At 40.6% G+C, this 16,432-nt stretch overlaps 3 protein-coding genes across 5 annotated transcripts; 2 read left to right on the top strand and 1 right to left on the bottom strand.

Moving 5' to 3' along the window:
* The first annotated feature begins 166 nt into the window (after window positions 1–166).
* On the top strand, window positions 167–4,993 carry LOC105454273 (cGMP-dependent 3',5'-cyclic phosphodiesterase-like). Of its 2 annotated transcripts, none has more exons than XM_011696790.1 (12): window positions 167–664; window positions 1,080–1,196; window positions 1,705–1,952; window positions 2,283–2,392; window positions 2,466–2,605; window positions 2,692–2,878; window positions 3,003–3,184; window positions 3,265–3,449; window positions 3,527–3,791; window positions 4,048–4,335; window positions 4,418–4,563; window positions 4,643–4,993. In XM_011696790.1, exons 1-12 carry the CDS (start codon window positions 563–565, stop codon window positions 4,872–4,874), a joined length of 2,202 nt encoding a protein of 733 aa, XP_011695092.1. In that variant the 5' UTR covers window positions 167–562; the 3' UTR covers window positions 4,875–4,993. The 2 variants fall into 2 exon arrangements, with proteins under 2 accessions (XP_011695092.1, XP_011695093.1); XM_011696791.1 differs by having other exon boundaries at window positions 171–235.
* A 1,303-nt stretch (window positions 4,994–6,296) lies between these two features.
* On the top strand, window positions 6,297–10,513 carry LOC105454271 (inner centromere protein). Of its 2 annotated transcripts, none has more exons than XM_011696788.1 (7): window positions 6,297–7,048; window positions 7,539–8,621; window positions 8,721–8,879; window positions 8,969–9,153; window positions 9,233–9,608; window positions 9,705–9,846; window positions 9,945–10,513. In XM_011696788.1, the coding sequence occupies exons 1-7, from the start codon at window positions 6,605–6,607 to the stop codon at window positions 10,157–10,159; spliced, it is 2,604 nt and encodes an 867-aa protein (XP_011695090.1). In that variant the 5' UTR covers window positions 6,297–6,604; the 3' UTR covers window positions 10,160–10,513. The 2 variants fall into 2 exon arrangements, with proteins under 2 accessions (XP_011695090.1, XP_011695089.1); XM_011696787.1 differs by having other exon boundaries at window positions 7,539–8,636.
* Window positions 10,512–16,400, bottom strand: LOC105454272 (WD repeat-containing protein on Y chromosome-like). The gene is made up of 19 exons (XM_011696789.1): window positions 16,197–16,400; window positions 16,027–16,120; window positions 15,836–15,940; window positions 15,562–15,753; window positions 15,186–15,297; window positions 14,985–15,121; window positions 14,698–14,892; window positions 14,204–14,411; window positions 13,929–14,134; window positions 13,587–13,787; window positions 13,192–13,436; window positions 12,619–12,876; window positions 12,448–12,525; window positions 12,114–12,373; window positions 11,747–11,987; window positions 11,386–11,560; window positions 11,121–11,321; window positions 10,864–10,946; window positions 10,512–10,774 (listed from the first exon to the last, which is right to left on the bottom strand). The coding sequence occupies exons 1-19, from the start codon at window positions 16,223–16,225 to the stop codon at window positions 10,708–10,710; spliced, it is 3,087 nt and encodes a 1,028-aa protein (XP_011695091.1). The 5' UTR covers window positions 16,226–16,400; the 3' UTR covers window positions 10,512–10,707.
* Between the last annotated feature and the right edge of the window lie 32 nt (window positions 16,401–16,432).

Raw genomic sequence — 16,432 nt, 5'->3', positions numbered from 1 at the left:
CACTTTGGAACTCTGCTGCTCGCAGTGAGTTTCGGAGCGCAGTTATGGCATCAATGATCAGCGAAACTTGTCCAGGAACGCGCGTTCCGCAGGACATCGAAGAACGGCGATCTATTCGCGCGCCGATCGGGAAGGACTTTCGAACGTACCGGAATTATTTATAACAAAAGAGAAGATCGCGACGCGACCGCGCGCAATTCCCGCCCGCTCGCTGGCAGTGCGCTGGCGGTGACAGGTGACTGCCGTGACGCGCGGTGCTCGTCCTCATTGATCGCCTTTCCGCGTTAATCGCGTTTTCCCCTCGTTGTCGCGTACCGATCGCGATATCGGCCGCGGTATATATCGATCGCACGACCGGAATCGCACTCCTGAGTTTCCCCCCCCGAGGAAGGTTTTTCAGCGATTTTCGCGGGCGATTGGATGTCAATCCGCGTGGAGAATCGTGACGAGGCGATCGACGTCGCCGATGGACCGCTCCGCGACGGCGTCGCGCCGCGTCCTGTCCTGAAATGATCCGCGGGCGAGCGACAGCGGAAGACGCGACTCGCGATCGTCGTGCGAGATGGGCTCGCGCCCGGTCACCGATCCGACGAGGATCCTCGCGCTGATCGAGCAGCTGTGCGACCTGCCGTACACGGAGGTGCAGCGGCGGCTGAACAGATACGTGCGTATACGAATGAAACACGAGCTCCCCCCCGGCTCCCGATGAGCCAGTCTTCTCGCGCTGCGATCCCCGATCGATCGGCACGCGCGAGACCTGGGCGCCAAAGTTGACCAATGGTGACGCGAGCGATCGTGGTCGTCTGCTAGGTCGGACATCAGATGACGGAACACCGGCTGGCTCGGTCCTCTCTTTTTTTTTCTTTTTTTCCTTACGATACATCTCCATTTCTTTTGTCTTGTTTGTAAATTAATTTTGGTTTAATAGTCAACTTATGAAAAATTAGAAAAAAATTAAAAATTGAACTGAAATTAATATTAATATTAATAAACTAAAATTAATATATATTAATAGAAATAGACAACAGTGAATATCTTTCCATTTTTTATTGTTTTTTCCAATTTTATTTGTTTTACAGGTTCAGGACGCGACAAACGCAAAGCTAGTCTTTCTCATATCAGTCTTGGTAGAATCTGAGGAAATGGTTATTCATGTGATGGGCGATGAAATTCTGGATAGAGAATTGAGATTTCTCGTAAGTGTCTCTGTTAGAGATTTTTATTTTATTTTATTTTTATGAAATAAAAAAGAATGATAAAAGAAACATCAGATGGCTCACAGTAATTTTAATTGAGCGATCATAAGATTATCCAACAAGAAGATATTTATCTTCCTCAGTGTTTATTTGTGGCACTTAGAAAGTCTCAGGCACTTTGTTGTGTGTCACACTTTATTGTTATCAATGTACGCAACTGGTCATTAAACTTATCAAATAAAACTTTATCAAACCGTGTGTGCTTGTAGCCACTTGTGATAAGATTATAGATTCGATTTTTCCTTGTAATGTAATCTCAATAATGTAATCGATCATCTGATAAGAATTCTGATGAGAACCATCACTGCTGCATCTCTCTTTCTTGAATTTACATTTACAGACACCTCATCATATACTTTTAGGGATTGATGTGCGTTTGAGAAAAGAGAAAGCACATTTTTTGCATGATGTACTTCCTGAATATACAGGACAAAAATTTGTTTTGCAGATACCAAACAATGTTTTGTACGAGGCTGTGATAAATAAGACATCATTAGCCCTGAGCGTTGCGAAACTCGATAGTGAGCTATTGAGATACATTAATAGAATAACAGCCACAACGCCGCAGTCCCTCTTAACGATCCCGATACAGCACCCTTTCAAGCATTATACAGCTTTGCTCGTGTGCCTGGTAGATTATGTGGATGGAGATGAGGCTAGGCATGCTTGCACAGAAATAGTTGAAGAATGCTTTAGGTAGTATTATACAAATGCAATTGCAATATACAGCTTGTCCATAGGTATAAAGCGCCTTCAATTATTTACATTTACTTGGAAAAGTTGATAATAAAAATTAAAGGACTAACAAAATATTAAAAATTGTTACACAAATAAATATTACTTTTTATTAGAAAATGTCAATTGTTTTGTTTAAATTAGACGTTACATATAGTTGTGTTTAAATTAGATGTTGCATATAGAACGTTTGTGGAGGTGTTTTATACTTGGGTCAAGGCTGTATTACAATTGCTATTGTCAATGGAAACATTTCAATTGAATAGAATGCATAAATGTGAAATACTGTAGGTTTTGTCTTGGATACTTGCTCGGTTCGTTACGCTGCTACGAGGAAACCCGTGTGAGACAGCAATGTCAAGATTTATTAGCCGTTTCTAGGAAGCTCTTCACGTATTTGGGTATGGCGACTAATTTTGAGTATAATATAGCCGATCTCTGCCATCTTTTATTTATCTTTCAATCCAAATTCAGGAGACTTCCCTGATCTCTTGCGCGAGATTATGGCAGAGGTCAGAAAACTGACGAACGCAGAGAGATGTTCCTTATTCTTTTTGGATCCCGATCAGCAGGACTTGGTTGCTAAAGTATTCGACGGTCTTTCCACGGGAGAAGTAGGTAACTTGTACAGTTAATTTCGCATGTAAATAACATCGATTTTTTTTATAAATAACCTCGTGTTCTTTTTAAACGTTCCCAGAGTCTGAGCGAGATGAGAATACCCATTGGACAAGGTATAGCTGGTCACGTCGCGACTACCGGTAAATTACTCAATATTCGAGACGCTTACAGCCATCCCCTTTTTTATCGTGGGATCGACGAGGCAACAGGGTTTAAGACTAGAAACATTTTGTGCTTCCCAATACGCGACGAGAAAGGCATCGTTGGTAAATTAAACATATATTCAACGTTATACCGCGGGAATATTGCAATTGAAGTAAATTGTAATAAAAATCTGAAGATGTAGATTGTAGATCGTTATTATATTTTATAATCGTGTTCTTGTTTCAGGAGTGGCTCAATTGTGCAATAAAATAAACGGTTTATACTTCGACGCCTTCGACGAGCAGATCGCGACGGCGTTTAGTATGTACTGCGGTATATCAATAGTGCATAGTATCGTTTACAAGAAAATGCAGGACGCTCAAGCCCGAAACAACCTTAGTAACGAGATAATGATGTATCACATGAAGGTGAGCATTTATTTAGATTAATAATACACTTTGTAATCGGTCTATATGGATTACGTGTACAGTACAGACTTTATTTGTAGGTGGAAGAATCTGCCGTGCAGGCATTGTTGAATTGCAGGGACGATCACAACATTAAAGATTTCAGCAAGTTCCACTTCAGCCCGAGAAACGTACCTTACAAACACATACCTTGTTACACTATTAAAATGTTTACCGACCTGGCTTTCTTAAATCACTGGAAAATTAAAATGCCGACACTCGCAAGGTAATTAACTGCGAGATACAAAAAAAAAATGTGATTCAATAAGTTTCTATTGTAATATAAAACGTAACATTCCTTAGATTTATATTGTATGTCAAGAAAAGCTACAGAGACGCACCTTATCACAATTGGACACACGCATTTTCCGTGGCGCACTTTGCGTATCTTTTGGTAAAGAATATGCAGCTGCTTGAGGAAAAGTACATGACGTCTTTGCAAGCTCTGGTGTTCCTTGTATCATGCTTATGTCACGACATTGATCACAGAGGAACTAATAATTCGTTTCAAATCGAGTGCGACACCGTGCTGGCAAGTCTTTACAGTTCGGAGGGATCTGTTATGGAGGTAAAATTAGAATATTGTTACTTTAAAAAATTGATTTGTTTTATGTCCATTTTTATCGATGCAGATTAATTTCAAACTCGACGATTTACACTTATTCTCGTCAACACTTACTCTTTATCTTTTTTTCTTTCAATTTTTAAAACTAGAAAAGGAAAAAAGCACGTTAAATAACGAGTTAAAGTTAATGTACATGGAAATGGACATCAATCGAATGTCGATTTACTTCTATTTGGTTCTATTTCTCTTTGTTTGACAGAGACATCATCTTGCGCAAACGATGTGCATTCTAAACACCGAGGGCTGCAACATATTTGAAAGTTTGGGTAGCAATGAGTACAGCGAAGCTTTGGATTGGCTCAGGAGCAATATACTTGCGACTGACTTAGCCATTCACTTTCGTAGCATAAAGAACCAAGAGGCAATGATTCATAGCGGATACAACAAAGACGATCCGAAACAACGGAAGCTATTATTCGGAATGCTCATGACTTGTTGCGATCTCAGTGATCAGACCAAAGATTGGAAAATTTCGAAGAAAACAGCGGTAAATTTCTCACGACTTCAACGTTCGGCTTACAAGTCTGTTAATGGCTATAAATAAAATTTTAAAATTTTTCCGTCATCAGGAGCAAATATTTGACGAATTCTTCGCGCAAGGGGATCTAGAGAAAAGCATGGGCAGACCGCCTGTCGAAATGATGGACAGGGAACGTGCGTCGATTCCTGATCTCCAAATACAATTCATCACCAACTTGGTTATCCCCGTTTTTACGTGAGTAAATTATACATTCCACGATTTGCTTATGTAAACGTTATATTTTGTTTTATGCATTTTGCATTTTATTTTCTAGTAATCTGTCGTTATTGTTCCCGTCGGTGCTACCTCTGGTCAATATGCTGCAACAGAATTGTTCAATATGGGAAGCGGCTAGGACCGTGTTTCAAAAGTATTTGATGAATGGAACGAAGGGAATAGATATTTTGCTCGATCCCAACTTTGAAGACGAGGTTCTTGAGATATTTGCTCAACGAGGTCAATGTCCTGCTAAAAATTCTAACAAGTGCACGAGAAGCAGAGAGTAAAATGATATTTGAGGAAGAGGCAAAGTTTAATGACTTTAACGATTTGGAATTTGCATGTAGAATTTCGAATACAAAGCGAGGATTGTTCCATTCGTAAGAATATAATGTGATAAATCTTTTGCAACTGCACTTTATTGTAAAAAAGAAAAATCTATTTCACAGATTGATCTACTTTTCTGAGGATATATTTAATATTAAGCAATCAAGAATCAAAATGTGATTTTAGAAGCAATCAGCTCGATACATTTAATGAGAAATTAGGGTCGATAATTCGCATTTAAATTAAAATTCAGAGAAAGACCAAGTGATTATTAGATGTGTATATTATGCACTGCCAATTTAAAAAATTTGTGCTGCACATTACAACGTTGAGAAACGTTGATATTATAAATTTAAAAAGTTGATTCCATGGTTTAATATGTGGATATACAACAAAATTTATTCGTATCAGTGCATATATATGTGATTATAAATTATATCATAATCGATCTATATATATATTTATATGTATAATATATTATTTGTTATATACAGTGTGTTTGGTTTATATATTGTTATTTTTTAATAATAGTTTAAAAATTTATCAAAAATTATTTAAGAAGTCTATATGATGACTTAAACAAAGGTTTAACATTTTTTTTATGTATTAATAACAATTTTACCTTTTTAAATTAAATATATTACTACTTTATTGCGGTTTTCTAAGGAGTATCTTATGATCAATTAAAAAATGTGATTTTTGGTAATGAAATAGTGTCACTTGTATCACTTTTAAATATAAGTAAAAAATCAAAATATATCAATCAAAATATTTATTAAAAAATAACTCAAAACTCATTTAGTAAGTCATTATACAGATCTTTAAACAAAGTAACTTTTATTAAAAATGTTTATAACTATCACAAAAATAACTGGGTGTAACGCTTAAACCAAATACTCTGTATATATAGATGTATATATAATTCCATTTTTGTGTGTTAAATATTTGTTCTCCATTTTCGTGTATTTTTCGATGGCTGTATTGTCGATGACAACAATTTAAATGTGATACAAATTAAATTAAAAAAAGGTGCTGTTTACACACACTAAAAAAAAAATGTAAATAAGAGCGATTAACGTTTGTAAAGAGATGTAACAAAATAAAAGTACAGGATCTAACTTGTCTTGTTCTTTCACTGCGAGAATTTAAATATGTAGTTTTATATATCATAATTTTTTGGCGAGCACTTTTCTTTCTTAATTTATATTGCGGAAATTTTGAACTGTTTAAATTTAGTGATTTATTATTTCTAGTTGAATTTCCGTCTGCGCGCTTCCCGGCGGAAAGGGAGGCGCGACAACGCTGCGTTCGCGAACGCAGGGCGGACATGGATGGCGGGTACAGATGTCGCTAACGATCAACGGTTCAAATCAAACGGAAAAGACGTTGCGGCGGCGGCGGCACCCGGCTGGTGGTCCCTGTCCTGACTTGTCTCGATGATCCCGCCAAAGTGCCGCCAAGGAGCAACCGGCGGTCGGTGACCGCTGATGGTGACCACGGTCCTTAGCCTAATTCCGTGTTATTAGTTTTCGTGTCGCGTGAGTAATTAGGCGCCTATCCGGCAACGATCATGTCATAGTTCGTAATGTGATTCACCTGTGATTCGCGTCGTCGTCCAGAATATAGAAATTACAAACCGACACGCGTGCGTGTCCGAGCTTGACTTTGCGGCGGAAACGTCGGACCCTTCATGCAGAAACAAATCCCGCCCATCATCATGAACGCCCGTTCGAAGGAAGAGATCCGGGACATCATTCGGAAGGATCTGCAGTACATCCACGATCGTCGCGTGGAGATGTCGAAGCGTCTCGCCGAGAACCTCGAGGAGAGCCTGACCTACGTGCGCGAGCTGTTCGCGCAGTTGTCACAACCGTCGTCCGGCCCGCTCGTCGCCAAGACGCCGAAGCTGCTGCGGCGGAAGGCGGTCCAGCGTATTGAGACGATACCGGAGGACGAGGTGTTGGAGCAGGGTAACATCTCGCCGGCGAGCTCCTTGCAGTCTGTCAACGAGGTGGAGCGTAAGGAGAGCGAGGAAGCGGGCGGTAGGGCCAGTAGAACCCGTAGGCAAGCGTCCAAGAGAGCGGTGGACAACATCAAGAAGCAAAGCTCGGCCCTGAATGATTCTGCAAAGAAAGTGAGCGACGGTGGTTTCCTATGTCATCTTTGTAGCAATAGGGCTGTGTTAGGGTTTGGCGCTTACAGCGCTTATAAGCATCATTTGTCCTTGTTTAACATTTGGTAAACAAGGATGAAATGATGTTGTGAGCACTGTAAGCGCGAAAGCCAACACAGTCTAGGTCTGTTCTTTGTAATTGTACCGAAATAGCTGTCTACTTTCACTAATGTAGATTCATTTTAATCTCTGTTTAACTTATCTTTTTACATTTTTCTAGTTGAGAATAAAAAAATTAATACATTAAATTGTATAGTATATGGAAATGTTTTGGTGTATATTCATTATGTTTTAACACATGTGTACTTTAAATGGATATGTATTTGAAGTTTGTCGAAATCGAGGTAAAAAGTTTTTAATGTGATCCAGACACCAGATCTGTTAAATTGACTGCAAATTATAGGATTATATTTATTATTGTACTGATGATGTATGATTTTATAAATGTTAGGCAAAGAGAGACAGCCAGCTTAAGAGGAAAAAGTCCCCGGTGAGCAGTTCCGATGAGGGTGACAACGAGAGGGGTCCCAAGTACAGTAAAATAGAAGAGAATCTAACGGAGGCGAAAGGAACCGTGAAGAAAGTAACGAGGAAGAAGCAGGTCTCTCAGCTCACGGTGCCCGTTGAAGGGGCTAAGGAGATCGAAAAGCCCGATGATGACGACAAGTTCGAGTCGCCCGTTCTACGACGATCCAGTAGAACGAGCTCCAAGAGTTCTCAGAGTAGGGAGGCGAATAAAGCGCATGAGGCCAATGTCGCGCCCAGTGGCGCGGACGACACCGAGGAACCGTCCGTGTACGAAGACGCGATCGGGAAGCCCGTACCCATTATGAATTCGACCATGAAGCAGAGTCCCGTTATGCCCTTGAACGCCACGGTAGTGCTGGAGCGTTTGCCGAACCAGCAACCGAGATTAAACGAGACGGTGGTGATCCAGAGGGCGGCGAGCGCGACAAGTAGCGGCAAGCGGTCGAAGGAAAGGGAAAACAATCCCGAGAAAACGCCGCACGACAATGCGCAACCGTACAAAGAATCCGCGCAGTACGATGATTGCAATGGCTTGATTACGGACGATGAATCGTCGCCCGATGTAAAGAGGAAGCCGAAGAAGCAACTTGGTAGGAAGCAGGCTAATAAGAAGAAAAACGTGCTGACCACGTCCAGCGAGGATGAAATCCCTACTACGCCGGTAACGAAAACGCGCCCCACGGGCGCGGTCGCGCAAGGAGGTAAAGCGCAAGGCAGTAAAGCCGCGTACAAATCGAACGCGTTGTTCAGTCCTTACGCGAAGGAATCGGTGAAGAAGCGGGTCGAGGCGTTTGAGCAGCAAGCGATTATACACAGCCCGAAGCCGGTCGACGTGGACAACCCGCCTAGAATGACTAGAACGAAAACTCGTGCAATGGCGAACGCGGAGACGGAGACGAGGAACGAGGAGAGGAATGTCGCGCAGATATTAGCCCGTAAGTCGATCGCGAAAGCCAAGAAGATCTCGTTGGCGAGGCAGAATAAGGGCAATGACGAGTTTAAAGAGGTAAAAGAATTCACGGTCAGTCTACAATTATTATTTCCGTTTCTATTTTCTTTTGCACTATTACATTACGTTAACAATGAACTGAACTTTCTCTTTCAGAACAAGGAACAAGGACTGCCTGAGCGAATTAATAAACTTCTAGTCCAGACTGATAAACCAACTATAAAGCAGCAGTTGAAAACGACGCCTCTGAGCAAGATAAAATTGCAGCCTACATTATCCATAAATCGTCTTCAGACCCCTTCAAATCTTCCGAACGTGAGATTTTAATACAAAATTTTATTCTACACACTATGAATCACATTACGACGTGTCTATTTGCACACACACACACACTTTAATTTTAGTATTCGAAAACTTTGACCGGCTCGCGCACGAATATCGTTACCGGCGTGGAGTCTTTCATTCAACCCCCAAAAAGTATAACTAAAACCAATTCGGCGGAGAAGTTGGAGGAAAAGATGCGGTACGAGGATGATGCGAGGAAAAAGAGAGAGGATGCCTTGAGATTGCAGACGGAGGAGAAGAGGAGGTACGTAAAAATTTCATAATATAAAAGAGATGAGTAATTGTCGGAGCACAAATATCTCACATGTACTTTGTGCACACAGGAAGCGGCAAGAGAAGGAACTCAAGAATAGATTAGCGAGGGAGGCTAAGGAGAAGCAAGAATTGGAGAAACGGCAGAAGGCCGAGAAAGAGAGGGAGGAGAAGGCGAAGATGTGCCTCCTGCTTCAGGAGAAGCAACGCGAGGAGCAGGAGAAGAAGCGCGCCGCCTTGTTGCAACGTGCGCAGGAGAAGGAGGAGCGCCGCAAGCTGGAGGAGCAACAGCGGTTGCAGAGGTTGCAGGAACAAGAGGAGACGGAACGTTTGCTCGCCGAGCAGAGACGTCGGGAGCAGGAAGCCGAGAGGCGTAAGGAGGCGGAAGCGAGGGCCGCCGAGGCGTTGAAACAGAAAAATCAGTTGCTTGCCGTTCAAGCCGCTAAAGTGAGTTATGTTCTTTATGCCCTGCAAGAGAATAACACGAGTAGAGGAATATTTGCACTCGTACAATTGACCGATCGTTCACTTGATTTTTTGCAGCTCAAGCAACAACAGGCTGTTAATAATAAGCACCAAGGTGGCGGTGCCGCGGATGTGAATTATGTGTTAGATAGTGAACCTGACGATGACGAATCGGATGACGAAAGCAGACCGAAACACGAGATACCGCATTGGGCGCAGAGTACGTGTATTTTCTTTTCGACATTTCTTAAATTATCGTTAAAATCGAACGAAAAAGAAATATGTGTATGTGTACATTTTTTTTTTTTTTAATTACAGCGCACGTCCGCAAAACGCAACTTGCGATGCAACAATACATTCCCGAGGCAATAGTTTACAAGTTCTTCGATACTCGTAAGTGCACGCCAGATCTGACCGAATTGTTTCACGGTATAGATAGAAGTCGATTGAAACGTACGTCCAGTGCAATCTGGAAAACGCCGCCGCGTATTTCTATGATGGAAACTGAGTTCGCCGTACCGAAATTGTCATGAAAACTAAAAAAGGAATGCATGTCACATAGAAATATTTGAGTGTGGAAATCGGATCATTAGGTGTAAGTAATTTGTACGCATATGCTATTAGCCGATAATGAAATGTAACGTTTAAGATAAATCGTATTTTAAATTCGATAAACACCCTATTTTTTTCAACTTTAAATACCGATTTATCTTAAACGTTACACTTCATTGTTTATTGTTATATCCCAATGTTCGCAGAATAACAATAATGTATGTTCGTAAGTATTTTTACGTAAATTGACAATGCTTAAAATTTTCTTTACTTATTTATACATCGTCATGTATGTAATTAGATTTAGTTAATAAATAATTAGATAAAAAAATAAATAAAAATAATTGTTAATGAATACGAGTTTCACTAATCGGAGAGTAATCTAAATATCCAATTTCGATTTATATATACAATTATATAATGTGTAAAATATATATTGTTATTGCAAACATTTTTTTCGCCAGAATTTTATAAGTTTCAGTTCATGGAGAATTCAACATTGCGGTAGATTTCATCTCGTGGAAGTGCTCTAATTGGGTGTTTCCATTGCGGAGGAGTGCAGTGGTTTCATTGCTCTTTTCGAATATAGATTTTTCCTGTAATTATAAATATTTTTACAAAACACTGACCGAACTCCGTGTGTGATATTTTTTTAATGATTTCAAGTAAAAACAAAAATTTATACGCAAGTTCCGTTTTCTGTCCAAGTGTTTTCTGCATCTCGATAGGATTCACAGAGTATGTTGGTAAATGCGTGTAAATCGGTATCTACAAGAATTGATAAAATTGATTTTTACAAGCTCAAATTGTCTTATATAACGAAGTATAATGAATGAATACATAATTTTCTTTATTGTTTCTGATATGTACTCGTGTAATGTTACGAAATATTTTTTACGAATTATATTTTAATATAAAACATGTATATGTGCGTGTACTCACGTATGGCAAGGTATTGTCTAATCGCAGATGTTTCTGATACGTTCTTTCAGGCAGCTGTGACTCGTAATAAGTCGTGAGCGCAACAATGTCCAATTCCTTCCCGTACAACATGTGTCGCTCCTCTTCGAGAACTTCTTTCGGCATATCCATCTCCTCCTCCTCGATCTCCGTCGGTATTCGCCTCATGCCACCGTGAAGTACCTTCGTGTCATCGCAAAGGTATATACATTGCCGTTTACCGTGTAACATTCTTCTTCGAACGTACCTTCAAAGTGGTGGAACTGGCGGATCCCTTGATGTCCGCTGGAATTTTATAATCCTCGAAGTACTTCTGCACGGGCACCGTGGGCAGAATCGGGATCCAGTCTCTAAACGTGCCCAGCGTCGATATGTAACGACCTCCGAAACTCCACAAACGTACTGTGCGATCCGCACTGCCGCTATTTATTTTATATCTTTACTGGTAAAGTACAATTGCGCCTGCGTCGATGCCCACGCAGTGATCGTGGCTGCGTTCCGTTTCACGCGTGATACGCATGATTTATCCTTTTACCCTTGTTTGATAAACAACAAGGATAACGTGTTACATCATGCGTGTGAAACGGAAAGCAGCCCGTGTTTATTACCTGATTATTATTCGCGCGCTAGAAATGATCTGAAGAGAGGTAATTCCTCGCGTGTGACCGCGCACGGACGACAGCAGCAGCGGCAACGTTTGATTTCGCACCGCTCTCTTCGCCCTTCCGTCTATCTTGTCTTTCCACAAGAATGGAAATTCCAATCTTAGCAGCGGCATGCACACCTTCGGCGGATTTGGTAGCATGTAGTTGGAGAGGAGCCAAACTTTCATGTACCCCACGCTGTGACCTTCGAGGGAAGGTTTTCAGGAACAAAATAAAATTGCGGAGACATTCGAAAAAAGAAAATTCTGATAATTTAACGGCGAAAAGTTAAGGCTGCCTTCGATCGAACTTCTTTAGAGAGTTTCGAAACCTGTTACGAGAAATTGATTTTCAGGATCGGTAGCCAGAGACGTGGCGCAGTCGCCGACGGTGTGGATGACCGAGAACGCGCCTAAAAATCCCGCCGCGGGATGATGCGTCCACACTTGCACCAGGCCGGAATCGATGGCGATCAGCAGCGTGCCGACGTCCGGTTTCGCTTCCCGCGCGGTTAGAAAGATCATCGCGCGTACCGCGATCACGCGAACGATGTTCAACGCCGACTCTTGATGGTCACACGGAGTCAATTTTCTGTTTCACGTAGAATCCGATTTAGAGACAAGAGAAACACTTTCTTCCGTGACTGTAAGCGTGTTATAATTTACTCAATTTGCTGATTCAAGGATCTGCCGATCTCATCCGATTTTCCGGACTCTTTCTGCGCGTCCGTCTTTCTCGTGTACCTAAATCAAATCAAATTAGCCTTCGATTGCACGTTTGCCATCGTTTGCCGTGTGTCAACTTTTACTCGTGACAAAATACCAAATTGACGTCACCTTTGACTAACATCGGTCACTTGGTACTTTCTGAAAGGCTGGCCCGTTTCGAGCCTCCAGAGAATCAGTTCTCCGTTGTACGTTCCGGTAGCTACCAGCTGCGGCAGTTTTGCAGCCGAGCACAGAATGTCGTCGGTGTGACTGGTCGTCCAATTCTTCTTGCATACGTCAGACTCGAAAGCTGCGAATTCTGTTACGCGTTTATTCCAGCCGCAACACAGAATTCGATTTTCGTACCAGAAGACGTTCGTTATTTCGCTACAGAAAAACAATAACCATATGAAATTTATTATATCGTTCACGATATCGATGAATAGTTGTAATCGCGTTGGATATTTAAGCTTATGTCTCGATACTATTTTACCAGTAATATAAAAAAAACATTTCTAATTCATGTTTCTCATTTTGTTTCTAATTATAATTATGTGACATGCAAACAACTTTTGGGAAGAAAATTATTATATAAATAATTCCTTAAAAATTCAGTTTTCTGATTACAGTATTTTTTGTAATTTAATGAAATGTCACATAATTTATAAGAAAAAAAGCAGCTGTTTACAACATCCGTTGTACCATTGATAATCGACCATTATATTGCGTACGCAGACGCCGAGATTGTAGTTCCACATTTTCATTGAGCCGTCTCTAGCGCCGGTTATTACAAATTGCTCCGAATTATCGAAGCAAGCCGCCGTGATCTCGATGTCGACGTGTTGCCCGTATTGTATAATACTGTGAGCGTGCGATATCAAACGTAAACGGCGTCCGCGCCACGGATCCCATACGATGATGCACGAATCCAGTCCCGTGGAAACAATCTGGACACCGGTAGATTAACAAAAAATACGATCGTTTCATTAAACAATTCATTTTATTGATTTAGTAATTTAAAAGTCAAATGATTTAATAATTTAAAATAAAAAATGTAATAATTTTATCAACGATTTTCAGATAAAAGAGAAAGTCACCACACCGAAGAGCTGATTATAGAGCACGCAACTGACACCCTTGGTATGCGTGTAGCCGTCCGAGGATTCCTCGTTAATTACGTGCTCGCAAACGAGGATGGCTATCATCATGCTGGCAATAATCATCGTACGGGTCAGCGTGTTGAACACTATGGTCATAGGAGTGTATTCACTCAGCTCGTGCGGCAATCGGTTGTACGTCTGCAGTTGTACGAAAAATATACGCGTATCTTCAATTATATTTATTAAAAGATAAATCTCTTAAAAATTATAGACGTATAAGCGAAATAAGTTTTCGCAGAAAGAAGAGACGCCTATTATCGTATCCGTAACGTCCTAAACCTGAATGCAGCTAAAAGACGGGACGTCCCACACTTTTACGCATCTGTCTTTCGACAGGGAATAAATCCGCTCGCCGGCGTCTATCACGACAAGGGCGCAGATGGTCGAGCGGTGCCCCGACAGAACGGCGTTTGCCTTTCCGGGGAAAAACGGATTCCAAACGCGCACCACGCAGTCTGGACCACCCGTCACCAGTACGCGACTCTCTGAAAAAGTCGTTTACGTTTCAACAATCGACCGTGAATTGATCCACGGTGGCAAAGGCTCGAGGATACCGTCGCAGAGCGTGAAGCAGGATATTCCCATGGGAACTTGGAATATGTACCGCGTCCTCGCTCCGCTCGCGTCGAAAACGCACAAGGAGCAATCGGAGCATTGGCTGCTCGACACGAAAGCTCGTAAGCTTCCGTAATAAGCCACCTGGCTCGTCCAGTTTGTATGTATGTTCTTGAACTCTGTGATGTCGAAACCTCGCAGCTCTCCCTAATTGCAGCAATCTTTTAGCCAAGTGATTTTGTCATATTTTATTATATTGCCCACACTAAACGCTAAATGGATTAAAATTAATTGAAATGGATTTGCTTTCGTGAAAATGAATGCGTTTACTATAAAGGCCAATCCATTTCAATTAAAAAAAAAATATTTTAATTCATTTCCGTTTAATACGGGGTGCGTTCTAAAAAATTACTGTGCCGATAAAATTTCTAACAGATGCTTTGCAAGACCTATCTTCGACAAATTTGGCTGCTCGAGAGATCTTTTATATTACTTTAATAACGTTGCTGTAACGCAGACTGATCATGTCGTGTGCAGTATTTTGCTTGAAAGGTCCTCTGTCCGTAGGATTAAAGGCCATGATTGCGACAGATCCACTCATATCACCCAGGACGATATAGGAATTCTCGTTCGTGTTCGTACTGAAGTAGTAATGCATGCAAACGATTGCATTTTCCAAACTGGATATCTATAGAAATATCATTTATCATTAATTAAAATTTAAAACTTGCTAGTAACGGACGATAAAAGACACAATTTTACGAAATCTGGATCACCGACCAGTATGCGAAGATCAAACTTTTTTGCCGAGACGTCGTAAAATCTCAAATCACATTCCGTTGAACTCGTGCACACTATCTGAACATCCGGTAGCACGATCATATCAGTTATAACTGTAGATCGCACCTTTAAATACGCTGTAAAAAAAAAAATATTGAAAGTGTTAGCCGAAGACGAGAGAGGAGCTAATGTAATACTAACGATTCTTGGATTGCACACTACGCTCGTACTCGAGATCCAACGACCAGTAATTAATCACTCCCTCTCGGCTAACAGTCAAATAACAACCTTGACGGAAACTCGTGCTTCTGTCCTAAAAAGTAGCGATATAATAAATCTGCGACGACCGCAAAGAAACACACAGATCAGAAGCTAAGTAGTTTTCGAAAGAATGATTGACGCAAAAGCCGATCAATTATAACTTTTTCTATTAGGGAAATCAATTTTTCAACACGTTATTGAAAATAAAAAAGTATCGGTAAATAAATTACGATGAATTTCTTCAAGCAATAAAGCGAAGTTGATTGAGCATTCACGTAACGGATCCTAACTTTAACGTTAATCGTTTAACGCATACCGGCAAAACTTCGGGACAAAACGTAATTCTGCACACAGGGGTGCGATGACGCGTCCTTAACAATTTTGGTAAATCCGTTAATGGCATTTCCAGCATTTGCGATCTCAAACTAATGTCTATATCCCGAAATTCTATCAGCAAGTAAGAAATGAATTCGTCCCACGTTACCATGTTATCAAGTCGCGTGTCCATCTGGAATTGATAATTACATTTTGAAAGAAATTTGTAGAGAAAATATATTTTGAAAAAAAAAATGTAAGACGTTAAAACTGACTTTGTTGAAAAATACTTTGAACTCCTCCTGCGTCATTTTTATCTTGAGGATGTCTTGGAAAGCATCGTACAGTTGAGAAGAGTTCATTATCCCGTTCTCTGCTGACTGAAATTAATGCGTTCCAGTCGCTATTTTTCAGGACATTTTTGTGAAATAAAATTAATGGGGGAGAAAGACATTTAAATACATACTAAGAAAACATTGTGTAAACTTGTCAAGGACTGCTCGGTGCATTGCTCTTCTATATTTTTCGTCTCGAAAAATCGTTCGAATGCATCTCGTATGCTGCAATCGTGTACGTAATAAATACGTAAGAATTATAAATTGTCAGTATAACAGTCGGCTATTTTTTTCCACTAACCTCGAGTGATTTTTACCAACAAATGTCATAGTAATTATAATTTTCTAATAAAAGAAAAGATAATTGTAATAATTTAATAGATCAAAATCATATTAGGATTACATTCGATAATTTATCCATTCACGTTTGCGTTAAAAATAAGGAATATCAAAGGCTATATATGTCGAATATGTATCATTTCGCGCGATTAAGAACAAATACCAATCATACTGCTGCATCGATTACTATACTTTTAC

The sequence above is a fragment of the Wasmannia auropunctata genome, unplaced genomic scaffold (genome assembly GCF_000956235.1).
Source record: "Wasmannia auropunctata unplaced genomic scaffold, wasmannia.A_1.0 LD335987.1, whole genome shotgun sequence".
In the NCBI taxonomy this organism is placed as follows: domain Eukaryota; kingdom Metazoa; phylum Arthropoda; class Insecta; order Hymenoptera; family Formicidae; genus Wasmannia; species Wasmannia auropunctata.
Note: the sequence above shows the minus strand (reverse complement) of the source record. Positions and strands in the feature narration are given on the sequence as shown.

Coding starts and splice junctions, on each gene's coding strand:
- LOC105454273 (XM_011696790.1), top strand. CDS start 563: ATGGGCTCGCGCCCGGTCACCGATCCGACGAGGATCCTCGCGCTGATC. Junction 665..1,079: donor AGCGGCGGCTGAACAGATAC/GTGCGTATACGA, acceptor TTTGTTTTACAG/GTTCAGGACGCGACAAACGC. Junction 2,606..2,691: donor ACGGTCTTTCCACGGGAGAA/GTAGGTAACTTG, acceptor AAACGTTCCCAG/AGTCTGAGCGAGATGAGAAT.
- LOC105454271 (XM_011696787.1), top strand. CDS start 6,605: ATGCAGAAACAAATCCCGCCCATCATCATGAACGCCCGTTCGAAGGAA. Junction 9,609..9,704: donor TTGCCGTTCAAGCCGCTAAA/GTGAGTTATGTT, acceptor GATTTTTTGCAG/CTCAAGCAACAACAGGCTGT. Junction 9,847..9,944: donor GATACCGCATTGGGCGCAGA/GTACGTGTATTT, acceptor TTTTAATTACAG/CGCACGTCCGCAAAACGCAA.
- LOC105454272 (XM_011696789.1), bottom strand. CDS start 16,225: ATGACATTTGTTGGTAAAAATCACTCGAG. Junction 14,893..14,984: donor AGTTTGATCTTCGCATACTG/GTCGGTGATCCA, acceptor ATATTTCTATAG/ATATCCAGTTTGGAAAATGC. Junction 12,374..12,447: donor TCCTTGAATCAGCAAATTGA/GTAAATTATAAC, acceptor TACGTGAAACAG/AAAATTGACTCCGTGTGACC.